The 12673-nt window shown below is 47.2% G+C and overlaps 1 protein-coding gene across 5 annotated transcripts in view; it reads left to right on the forward strand.

Annotated features, from left to right (window-relative positions):
* Positions 1-12673, forward strand: part of Ripor2 (RHO family interacting cell polarization regulator 2) — a 222421-nt gene that overhangs the window by 196177 nt on the left and 13571 nt on the right. For all 5 annotated transcript variants that reach the window (XM_045132927.1, XM_045132931.1, XM_045132929.1 and 2 more), the window contains 5 exons: positions 1706-1890; positions 6221-6389; positions 7361-7496; positions 8820-8981; positions 11297-11455. In XM_045132927.1, the coding sequence (XP_044988862.1) occupies positions 1706-1890; positions 6221-6389; positions 7361-7496; positions 8820-8981; positions 11297-11455 (811 nt within the window). The remainder of the gene's footprint in view (positions 1-1705; positions 1891-6220; positions 6390-7360; positions 7497-8819; positions 8982-11296; positions 11456-12673) is intronic.

Here is a 12673-nt window from a genome sequence, read left to right on the forward strand (position 1 = left end):
TTTTAAATGTGCCCGCTACATTGTTTCAGTTCTGATTTTTTTAAATGCGCCCACTACATTGTTTCAGTTCTGATTTTTTTTTTTAAATATCTGTGTGTCATGTTGGTGTTGGGGGCGGGGGGAGTACACGTGTGTGCAGGTGTGTGCAGAGGCCAGAGGCCAACCTCTGGTGTGATCCTCAGGAATAACATCAACCACGATTTTTGTTGAGGTTTTTTTTGCTTTTTTTTTTAATTTTGGGTGCTTTTTTTTTTTTGAGGTAGGGTCTCACTCTAGCCCAGCTGACCTGGAATTCACGGTGTAACCTCAGGCTGTCCTCGAACTCACAGCAATCTGCCTACCTCTGCCTCTGTAGTACTGGGATTAAAGTGTACCACCACACCTGGCTAATTTCTTAAAAAAAAAAAAACAAAAAAACTTTTTATTGACAACTCTGATAAACATAGACAATATATCATGATCACAATCCCTTCCCACCACTCCCTTTTCCCTCTTACAAATCCCCCTTCCACTGAATCTCTTCTTTGCAACTAGTCTCCCTTCTATTTTGACATCTAAGAAATGTATCTGTTCTGTTTCCCAGGGCTTTCAGGATGATGTTTTTTTTTGTTTTTTTGTTTTTTTGTTTTTTGTTTTTCGAGGTAGGGTCTCACTCTGGCCCAGGCTGACCTGGAATTCACTATGGAGTCTCACGGTGGTTTCAAACTCACAGCAATCCTCCTACCTCTGCCTCCCAAGTGCTGGGATTAAAGGCGTGCGCCACCACGTCCAGCAAGGATGATATTTTATGAAACTCTTTTTTATTATAAAATTCATACAAAACTAGATATGCCCATCCTCCAACAACCCTAACAATCCCCGGCGATCAATTCATAGCTTCTGTGTGGGGGGTGTGTATGTGTATATGATGTGTGTGGTGTGTATGTGTGGTGGTGTGTGGTGTGTATGTGGGGGGGTGCACGCACGCGTGCAGAAACCAGAGGACGACGTCAGGTGCCCTCCTCTCCCTCCACTCTTCTGCCTTATCTCCCTAAGACAGTCTCTCGCTAAGCCTGGAGTTGGCTGTTTTCCAGGAAGATGGTCTGAGCAGGAAGCCCCAGCCTCCCCTTGCCTCGGCCCCGCCTCCGTGCCCACGTGCTGTCAGTTACTGGGTGCTAGAGGTTCCACTCGGGTGCCCACGCTTGCGTGACAAGGCTCTCTGACCCCCGAGCCCCTCCCAGCCCCTCCAGCCAGTCCCGATCCATCTGCTCTTCTCTCCGTGAACCACTCTCTGCATTATTTCGGGTGGGGAGGGTACCTCAGCCATGGTGCCATTTTGTCTGTTATTATACTCCTTCTCCTGAAGATGAAGATTTCAGGGCTGGGGAGGCGGCTCAGCAGTGAAAGACACTGTTGGCAAAACCTGACGCCCTGGGGTCCAGGTCTCCGGCGGCACCTACGTAAAGCCAAATGCGCAAAGTGGCGCATGCATCTAGAGTCCCTTTGCAGCGGCAACAGCTCCTGGTGCAGGTTCTCTCTTTCTACATTTGCCTCCCTTTCTCACAAATAAATAAAGAAACATAATTTGTTTTGGAAAATATTTCAAATGCCAACCAAAAATAAAAAGCTTGGAAAATGATAAAGCAAGTGTCATGTTTCCGCCTTGGCGCCTTGAGTGCGGCGTGCCGTCCGCTGACGCTGTCGCCGGCCTGTGTCTGCCTTTCAGTGCAAGCCCCCGGGGAGCCGCAGCAGGTCCTCCAGTTTCAGTCTTACCGTTGAAAGTGCTTTAGAGAGCTTCGATTTCCTGAACACCTCCGACTTTGACGAGGAGGAAGAGGACGCGGACGAGGTTTGTCACGTCGGAGGAGGCGCTGACTCCGTGTTTTCAGACACTGAAACCGAGAAAAACAGGTAAGTCTGAAGCCAGCATCAGTATCCGCTTGTATTTCTCCTGTCGTTACTAGTCCTTGTTACTGTCACAGGACACCTGGCACCTGCCTCTACGATGACACACACAATGCTCCACAGGCATGACTTCACTTACAGTTCTTCTTTATTTATTTATGTCAGAGAGAGGGAGGGAGGAAGGGAGGGAGAGAGAATGGGCACACCAGGGCCTCTAGCCACTGCAAACAAACTCCAGACGCATGTGCCACCTCACACATCTAGCTTTACGAGGGTACCGGGGAATTGAACCTGGGTCCTTAGGCTTTGCAGACAAGCACCTTAATTGCTGAGCCATCTCTACAGCCCTTACAATGCCTCTCGATTGTCAAGTATAGCTTCCAAATATCGCTGCCCATCTGGGAGGAAATGGATGCTTTTTCCTTCTTAGGAGAAAGTTGGCGTGTACATGGGTTGACATGTGCATCATGTGGGGCTCAGCGTTTGGATCATGACCAGGTGCAGTTAATTATACTGTGCTCCTAGGGAAATTAGTGGGTGACATATGGAACCTGGCTGTGCCCTTATTTCCGATGCCCTCGGTTTGCTATGTATTATTTTCCTTGCCCCTTTATGAAAACCCTTCTCCCTCCCTTTAGCTCAGTGAGCCTCTGCCTGAGCTTGAACTCATCAGTGTGCTCACCAAAGTGAGGCTTAAGCTCCCTGAAAATGTAGAGGGACGGCCAGCAGCTCCCCAGCACCACAGCCCTGCCAGGAAGAAAATGTGTCACCTTCTCCACCCGGTATCCTCGGGCCACTCAGCCACATCCCGGGTCCACTCTGTGATGTCAGATGAAGAGGGGCAACTAAGATGGCTCCTTCACTGCTGGGAAAGCGCGCCACCTTCCTCCTGCAGGGAGGGCTGGCTCTGCCCCCCGGCCTTCACCTTGGGCATAAACAGTGGGTTTCCCAGTTGCAGCAAACGAGGGCTGCCCCCCCTTACAGAAGTCTCTGTGTGCGAGGTGCTGCTGTTTTGGGTTTCTGTCCTTTCTTTTTCCAAATTAAAACCAGGCTTAACAAAAACTAAATAACTGTCATGGCAGTGCACACCTGTGATCCTAGGTAGAGACAGGAGGTTAAGAAGTTCAAGGCCATCGTCTGCTCTATAATGAGTTTGAGGCTAGCCTGGGCTACATGAGATCCTGTCTCCAAGAATAAAATAGAATTAAAGATGGGCTCACGCCTTTAAACCCAGCACTTGGGAGGCAGAGGTAGGAGGATCACTGTGAGTTCAAGGCCAGCCCAACACTACACAGTGAATTCCATCCATGTCAGCCTGGGCTAGAGAGAGACCTTAACAAAAATGTTAAAGAAAAGGCTGGAAAGATGGCTTAGCAGAAGAAAAAGGGAGACTTGAGAGATGCCTTAGCAATTAAGGTGCTTACCTGCGAAGCCTAAGGACCCAAGTTCGATTCCCTAGCACCCATGTAAGTCAGATGCACAAGGTGGGGTATACACCTAGAGTTCATTGCTGTGGATACAGACCATGGTGCTCCCTCCCCCCCTCCCTCTCTCTCTCTCCCTCTCTCTCTCTCTCTCTCTCTCTCCCTCTTTCTTGCTCTCTCTGCCTCTTTCTCTCCCTCTTCCTCTCTCAAATAAATAAATATTTAAATAAAAGTCAGGCCTTTAATCCCAGCACTCAGGATGCTGATGTAGAAGGACTGCCATGATTTCAAAGCTACTGTGAGACTAGACCAGCCTGGGCAAGGGACCCTACCTCAAGAAACCAAAAGAGAAAAAAGGAAAGAAAAGGGGATAGAGATAAAAGAGATGGCTCAGCAGTTAAAGACTTACTTGCAAAGCCAGATGGGCTGTTTGATTCCCCAGCATCCATGTAGACGGGACACACAAAACGGCACATGCATCTGGAGCTCTCCTGAAGTGGCAAGGGACTTTGCTACATCAGTTTCAACTCACCTCCTCTCTCTCTCTCTCTCCTTCTGCTTGCAAAAAATTTTTTTAATTTAATTTTTAAATAGTTTACTTTGTTATTTATTTGCAAGGAGAGAAAGAGAGAATAAAAAGGGTGCCTAAGGGCTCCCACAACTGCAGCTCCAGATGTATGTGCCACTCTATTGCATCTGGCTTTATGTGGATACTTGGGAATCCAACCCAAGCTATCAGGCCTTACAAGCAAGCACCTTTGACTACTGAGCCATCTCTCCAGGCCAAATAAAAATACTTTCAAAAGCCATTGAAGCAGAACTAAGCTAACACCTAAATGTTCAAATTCTCTGACTTTTGTCTAGAATGGAACATCGGGTCTCTGCATGGCAGCTTTTTTTGTTTGTTTGTTTTTCTCTTTCACTTCAAGTAGATGTGAGGCCAGGGCAGGGCTTGAGAGATCACTTCTGAGTGGAATTATTCTTCAGAAACTACAAATACAGAGGACGGTTTGGTCCCAGAGAATCTGGCAAAGTACCATGTCAACAAAACAGGAATGTGCGCCAGGGAGGCCGGGAGCTGCTCAGTGGGTGAAGTGCTTGCAGCGTGAACGTGAGAACTTGATTTTGATCCTCAGAGCCCGTGGACAAAAGGGGCGGCTGGAGAGACGGCCTCGCAGTCAAGGCGCTCGCCTGCGAAGCCTAAAGACCCACGTTCAACTCTCCAGGTCCCACATAAGCCAGCACGCAAGGTCACACATCTGCACAAAGTGGTGCACATGTCTGCAGTTTGATGGCAGTGGCTGGAGGCCCTAGCATGCCAATTCCCTCTTTCTCTCTCTCATAAAACAATAAAAATAAAAATAAAAATTGTAGCCAACCGTGGTGACACACGCCTTTAATCCCAGCCCTTGGGAGGCAGGGGTAGGAAGATCTCTGAGTTCGAGGCCACCCTTAGATGACATAGTGAATTCCAGGTCAGCCTGGACTGCAGCAAGACCCTGTATGGGGGGAAAAAAAATTTGAAAAAAAAAAAAAAACAGGGAGGGGGGCTAAAGAGATGGCTCAGCAGCTAAAGGGGCTTTGCTTGAAAAACCTGAGAGCCCAGGTTCAACCCCCCAGTACCCATGTAAAACCTGAGGCACAAGTGGCAGGTACATGCAGCTAGAGTTTGTTTGCAGTGACAGATCACCCTGGCATGCCCATTCTCATTCTTTCTCTTTGTCTCTCTCTCAAATAAACTAATTAATTTTTACTTATTTATTTATTTACTTATTTTGGTTTTTTGAGGTAGGGTCTCACTCTGGACCAGGCTGACCTGGAATTCACTATGTAGTCTCGGGGTGGCCTCGAACTCACGGCGATCCTCCTACCTCTGCCTCCTGAGTGCTGGGATTAAAGGCGTGCGCCACCACGCCTAGCTAAACTAATTAATTTTTTAAAAGGTGTGGTGGTGTGTGATTGAAATCCCAGTTGGGGAGGTAGACACAGGCAGATTCCTGCGGCTCACTGCCCAGCCTGTCTCACCTATTTGGCAGGTTCCAGGCAGGTGAGGGATCTTGTCTCCTAAGTACAAGGACGGCATATGAGGAATGATACACAGGGTTGTCCTCTGACCGACACACACACACACACACACACACACATTTTGAAGATTTCTCAGGGAAACTGTTTCACAAATGACTGCTCATTGTGACTGAGGACAAACAGAACTCGAAAACATTTGTTTGCTTGGCCTTTTGATACGAGGCAATTTGGCAAGCATACAGAATTAAGTCATGTTTGAAAAGTACATCTGCTAGGACTGGGAAGAAAGCTCAGCAGTAAAGCTGGCTGCTTGCAAAGTGTACTGGCCGGGGTTCGATTCCCCAGTACCCACGTCAAGCCGGGTTCACAGAATGGTGCACACATCTGGAATTTGTTTGCAGTGGCAAGAGGCCCCCAGTGCACCGACTCATTTCCTCTCTCTCTCTCTCCTTGCAAATAAATAAACATATTTTAAAATCTAAAAAGATAAGGGCTGCAGAGATAGCTTAGTGGTTAAGGCGCTTGCCTGCAAAGCCAAAGGACCCAGATTTGATTCCTTAGGACCCACGTAAGCCAGATGCACAGGGTGGCACATGCATCTGGAGTTCGTTTTCAGTGACTAGAGGCCCTGGCGTGCCCATTCTCTCCACCACCACCCCTGCCTTTCTTTATCTCTCTCTCACACAAGTAAATAAACATAAAAACACATTTTTTATAGTAACATAAAAAGATAACTCTACCTCTGCTGCTCAGAGCAAGTGAGAGCAAGTGAGGATGATTTCCATGGGCCTGTCAGCCAGGAGCCCGACACCAGCCACAATGGCTTGGCGTGTGGTCTGCACACAGAAAGAACTGGCTCATATTTCACCCACCTTTCCACTTCACAGTTACAGGTCAGTTCACCCAGAAGCCAGGGGGCACCTGAGCGAAGCGCTGACAGAAGACACGGGCGTGGGGACCAGCGTGGCAGGAAGCCCTCTCCCGCTGACCACAGGAAACGAGAGTCTGGACGTCACCATCGTGAGGCACTTACAGTACTGCACCCAGCTCGTGCAGGTAGGAGCCACCCGCTCTGGGAGCCCAGGTTGCTTACATACATACCAGCAGGGCATGTGTGTTTCAGGTTGTAGCTTTTCTAGTAAAAAGACAGGAAAAAAAAAAAAAAAGCTGGGTGTGGTGGCACACGCCTTTTAATCCCAGCACTTGGGAGGCAGGAGGATCGTGAGTTTGAGGCCAGTCTGAGTCTGCATAATGAATTCCAGGTCAGTCTGGGCTACAGCAAGACCCTACCTCGAAAAAAAAAAAGATAATCCAGGGATAAGCCCCTAAGGTGACACACACATGCACACACACATGCAAAAACAGAGGAAAATTGTGCTGGAGAGATAGTTCGATTATAGTGCTTGCCCGCAAAGCCTAATGATCCAAGATCGACTCCCCAGGACCCACATAAAGCCAGATGCACAAAGTGGTGCATGCATCTGGAGTTTGTTTGCAAGGACTAGAAGCCTGGTGTGTCCATTTCTGTCTGTCTCTCATCTTTCTTTTTCTTTCTTTCTCCCTCTCTCTCCTTCCAACTATGCAAATAAAAATGAGAGAAATTTACATTCCACTGAGAAAATTCCAGAACGTGTACAAATATGAAAGAAGCTGACAACAGCAAAATAAAATAAAATACATGTGATGGGCTGGAGGGATGGCTTAGCAGTTAAGGCGTTTGCCTGCAAAGCCAAAGGACCCAGGTTCGATTCCCCAGGACCCACGTTAGCCAGATGCACAAGGGGGCGCATGTGTCTGGAGTTCGTTTGCAGTGGCTGGAGGCCCTGGCACGCCCTGTCTCTCCCTCCCTCTTTCTCTGTCAAATAAATAAAAAAAATTTTAAAAAGTGTGATGTCACCGCCTTTGTAACTGGCAAGGAAGGAGGGCAATGGGAGCACTACCCGGATGGAAACATGGTATCCCGGATGGATGCAGAGGGCAAAAGTCACTAAGCACATCGTTGAAATGATTCTTGTTTGTTTTGTCAGCAAATTGTATTCTCCAGCAAAACCCCGTTTGTGGCAAGAAATCTGCTGGAGAAGCTCTCGCGGCAGGTGCCTGTCATGGAGAAGCTGGCGGCCATCAGCGACGAGAACATGGGCAACATGGCGTCGGTGGTGGAAGGTGAGCGTCTGCGCATGCTCCGAGCGCCCCTTCCGGGTCAAGCCGGGAACTCCTGACAGACACGGTGTGCACGCAGGAATGGACCGCTAGGGGGCGTTCGCCTGCAATGCTTAACAACCCAGGTTCGGTTCCCCAGTACCCACAGGAAGCCAGCTGCATAAAGTGATGCATGCAGCTGCTGAGTCCCTAGCATGCCGATTCTCTCTTCTGTCTTTGCTAATAAACAATAGGAAATAAATAGGGCACTTGGTAGGAGGATGGCTGTGAGTTCAAGTGAAACCCCTACCTTGAAAAATAAATAAATAGCCTGGCTTTAATCCCAGCTCTTGGAAGGCAGAGGTAGGAAGATGGCCACCCTGAGACTACATAGTTAAGTTCTAGGTCAGCCTGAGCTAGAGTGAAATAAACAAACAAACAAACAAACTTAAAAACAAAAGCATTCTACCTCCAGTCCTCTATGTCACAAAATAAATAAATAGGCAAACAAATAGATGAATGAATAAAAACCAATTTGTGGTGCTGGGTGGCACATACCTTTCATCCCAACACTCGAGAGGCAGAGGTAGGAGGATCACTGTGAATTCAAGGCCAGCCTGGGCTAGAACCAAACCCTACTTGACCCTACTTGAAAATATTTTTTATTTATTAGAAAGTAAAGAGAGAGAAAGAAAGAAAGAATGAGCACACCAGGGCCTCTAGACACTGCAAACGGACTCCAGATGCATGCGCCACTTTGTGCATCTGCCTTTACGTGGGTCCTGGGGAATCGAACCCTGGCCATTGTGCTTTGCAAACAAGTGCCTTTAACCGTTGAGTCATCTCCCCAGCCTGAGCTCCTATTTTAAAGCAAAGAGTCTGATCACCCACATAACACTGTACATGGCGTCAGCAGTGGTGCAGTGGCATGCCCAGCTAGCTAAGAAGCATAAGGAAAGAGCCATTTCAAGAGAAAAAAAAAATGAGGAAATAAAAAAGAAAAGAAACAATCTTAAAAAAAAAAAAAAAAGCGTGAAGGGGAATAAAGTCCCAACAAAAGGTCCCTGGAGATACCCACCCCACTCCACCCTGGTTTCTCTTCATCCACTTCCTTTAAGACTCATGTCAGTGATTAAGGTGCTTGCCTGCAAAGCCTAATGACCTGGGTCAGATCCCAGGACCCACGTAAAAGCCAGGTGCACGAGGCGCGTGCATCTGGAGTTCATTTTCAGTGGCTGAAGGCCCTGGTGTTCTGTCTGTCTCTCTGTCTAGCAAATAAATAACTTCAAAACAAATTTTTTTAAACAAAAGGCTTGTGTCAGGGGTAATGTTGCTCTTCTCTTCCAGCCATCCCAGAATTCCACAAAAAGCTGTCCTTGCTGTCCTTCTGGACCAAGTGCTGCGGCCCTGTCGGTGTCTACCACAGCTCGGCGGACCGAGTGATCAAGCAGCTGGAGGCCAGCTATGCCAAAGCCGTCAACCAAGAGTACCCTGGACTCGCAGACCCAGGTAGGGGACAGCAGCCAGAACATTTCTGTCCTTCCCTGAAGCCTGGGAAGAGAATAGGGGACACGGAAAAGACCAGCCCTGGAAAACAATGACATGCTCTCCAAGAGAAACATCTCTGCAGTTAGATTTAAGAAAGGATGTTGCTGGGCGTGGTAGCTCACACCTTTAATCCCAGCACTGAGGAGGCATAGGTAGGAGGATTGCTGTGAGTTTGAGGCCACCCTAAGACTTCCTAGTAGTGAATTCCAAGACAGTCTGGGCTACCTCGAAAAACCAATTAAAAAAAAAACAAGCAAAAAAGAAAAGATGGGGCTGGAGAGATGGCTTAGTGGTTAAGGCAGTTGCCTACAAAGCCAAAGGACCCAGGTTCAGTTCCTCAGGACCCACATAAGCCAGATAGATGCACAAGGTGGAGCGTGCATCTTGAGTTAGTTTACAGCAGCTGGAGGCTCTGGTGCACCCATTCTCACGCACACACTCTCTATCTGCCTCTTTCTATCGCTCTCAAATAAATAAATAAATGATAAAAGAAAATATGTCGAGGGGCCAGGGAGATGGCTCAGCCAGTAAGAGCTCTTGCCACACACACACATGGGGGCCTGAGACCACCCGAGTTCAATTCCCTAGCACCCACATAAGAAGCTAGCTATGCTCACACCTATCTGTCACCCCAGTCCTGTGAGGGATCAGAGAACAGAGTCTCTGGCGTAGTTCCAGACTGAGTGAGAGATTCTGTCTCAAAGGAGCATGCGAATGAACAATTGAGGAAGACATCTGATGTTCTGTGGCATTCATTCATGCAACATGGGGTACATGCATCTGTATACACACATGCATGTGCCACACACATATCACACCACATATCACATACTGCACACACACAAATACACACAAAAAAGATCAAAAGGGATATTTTACTTTAAAAATATATATTTATTTATTTTATTTGTTTGTAGCAGAGAGAGAGAAAGAGAATGGGTGCATCAGGACCTCCTGCCACTGTAAATGAGGCATAGGTACAAGCAAGACTTTGTGCATCTGGCTTTAGGTGGGTACTAGGGAATCAAACCCAGCCTGACAGGCTTTGCAAGCAAGTGCCTTCAACCACTGAGCTGTCTCCACAACACGTTTTATTTTTTTGTATGTGTGTGTGTAGGTGGTTTTCCTACAGCATCATCCACCTCTCTTGAAATAGGCTCTCTCATTGCCTGGAGCTCTCAAGTAGGCAAGGCAGGCTAGACTGGCCAGCAAGTTCTGGCCTGCAATCGTGCATAACATGCAACAAAATGAAAACTAACAGGCTGGGTGTGGTGGCGCACACCTTTAACCCTAGCACTTCGAGGCAGAGGTAGAAAGAGCACTGTGAGTTCAAGGCCACCCTGAGACCATGTAGTCAGTTCCAGGTCAGCCTGGGCTAGAGTGAAATCCTACCTCAAAAAAAAAAAAAAAAAAAACAGATTCACAAAGTACATGCTGTAGATTTTATTTATATGATGTTCAAGAACAGAAAGAGGGCTGGAGAGATAGCTCAGCGGTTAAGGTGATTGCCTACAAAGTCTGACAACCTGGGTTCAATTCCCCAGTACCCACATAAAAGCACAATGGGGCGCATGCATCTGGAGTTTGTTTGCAGCAGCTGAAGGTCCTGGTGTGTCCATTCTCTTTGTCTCTCTTCTCTCTCTCTCTCTCTCTGCTTGCAAATAAATAAATATATTTTTTAAGTTAAAAAAAAAAAAGAATAAGAAGAGCTAACTTATGTTGATAGCATTCAGATTATTAAACAAGACATGGTGGTGCAGGCCTGTAATCCCAGCACTTGGGAGACAGAGGTAGGAGGACGGCTGTGAGTTCAAGGCTACCCTGAGACTACAGAGTAAATTCCAGGTCAGCCTGGACAAGAGCAAGACCCTACCTCAAAAAAAAAAAAAAGAGAAAAGAAAAAGGCAAAAGAGGGGCTGGAGATTGCTTGGTGGTTAAGGCTCTTGCCTGCAAAGCCTAACAATCCAGGTTGACTTTCCCCAGTTCTCACGTAGAGCCAGAGGCGCAAAGCATGCAGCTGGAGTTCATTTGCAGCATCCATTCTCCCTCTCTTTCTCTCTCTGTCTTTCCGTCTCTTCTCTCTGTTTTTGCAAATAAATTTTTTAAAGGCAAATTAATTAATTAATACAAAATACCATCATAACCACAGCTGTTTCCATAGTATACGGTTGCCACATTTGCCTCACAAGTCTCATGGTCTGAGATGAGTTGATGGGTGGACGGATGGATGGATGGAGGGTCCTGCTCCTTACACTGCTGTGTCTCGTCCCTTCCAGTGTTCCGAACCTTGGTGTCCCAGATCCTGGACCGGGCTGAGCCTCTGCTTTCCTCCAGCCTCTCCTCTGAAGTCATCACCGTTTTCCAGTATCATGGTTTCTTTACCAGCCATGGCGTCAGCGACCTGGAGACTTACTTGAGCCAGCTGGCCAGGCAAGGTAGGACACACGGTCTCTCCTCGTGCCAGGAGAGGCTCAACTCAGAGTCATCTATGGGCTTTTTTTTTTTTTCTTTTAATGTGAGAGAGAGAGGGGTATGAGGGAGAAGGAGGGAGAGAGAGAATTGGTGCCTGGAGCCTCCATCCACTACTATCAAATTCCAGATGCATATGCCATCTTATATGCATGTTCAACCTTGCGTACTTACATCACTTTGTGTGTTCCGCTTATGTGGGACCTGGAGAGTCGAACCTGGGTCCTTAGCTTCGCAGGCAAACACCTTAACCACTAAGCCATTTCTCCAGCCCTGGTCTTTTTTTTTTAATATATATTTTTATTTTATTTATTTAAGAGACACAGTGTGTATGGGCACACCAGGGCCTCCTGTAGCTGCAAATGAACTCCAGATGCAGGCTCCATTTTGTGTGTCTGATTTACATACATGCTGCAGAATCTAACCAAGGCTGTCATGCTTTGTAAGCAAGTGTCTTTAACTGCTGAGCCATCTCTCCAGCCCATCTCCAGCCCTTTTAAAATATGTTCAGCGCTGGAGAGATGGCTTAAAGGTTAAGGCGCTTGCCTGCAAAGCCAAAGGACCTAGGTTTGATTTCCCAGGACCCACACAAGCCAGACGCACAAGGTGGCACACATGTCTGGAGTTCATTTGCAGTGGCTAGAAGCCCTGGCATGCCCATTCTCTATCTGACCCCCATTTCAAATAAATAAAAAAAAAAGATATTTGAAATATTTTTATATATTTGTGAAAGAGACCTGTTGTCAAGCCTAAAGCAGTTTTCTGGGTGAACGTGTGTATCACTCGGGGTTTGCTAAGGCAGCTCCCATCTCTTAAGTGGTTGGTCCCTGACAGACCTACTCTTCCTGAACCAATAAGAATGGAAAATGACAGAAACAAAAAAAAAAAAAACCTTTCCCTTTTACATTTTTTTTAAATTTTTTTGTTTATTTTATTTATTTATTTGAGAGCAACAGACAGAGAGAGAGAGAATGGGCGCGCCAGGGCTTCCAGCCACTGAAAATGAACTACAGATGTGTGTGCCCCCTTGTGCATCTGGCTAACGTGGGTCCTGGGGAATTGAGCCTCGAACCAGGGTCCTTAGGCTTCACAGGCAAGCGCTTAACCGCTAAGCCATCTCTCCAGCCCTCCCTTTTACATTTTAAGTGTCCTTTCATCTTTCATTATAAAATGGAGAGTCATTA

The sequence above is a fragment of the Jaculus jaculus genome, chromosome 13 (assembly GCF_020740685.1).
Source record: "Jaculus jaculus isolate mJacJac1 chromosome 13, mJacJac1.mat.Y.cur, whole genome shotgun sequence".
Lineage (NCBI taxonomy): Eukaryota > Metazoa > Chordata > Mammalia > Rodentia > Dipodidae > Jaculus > Jaculus jaculus.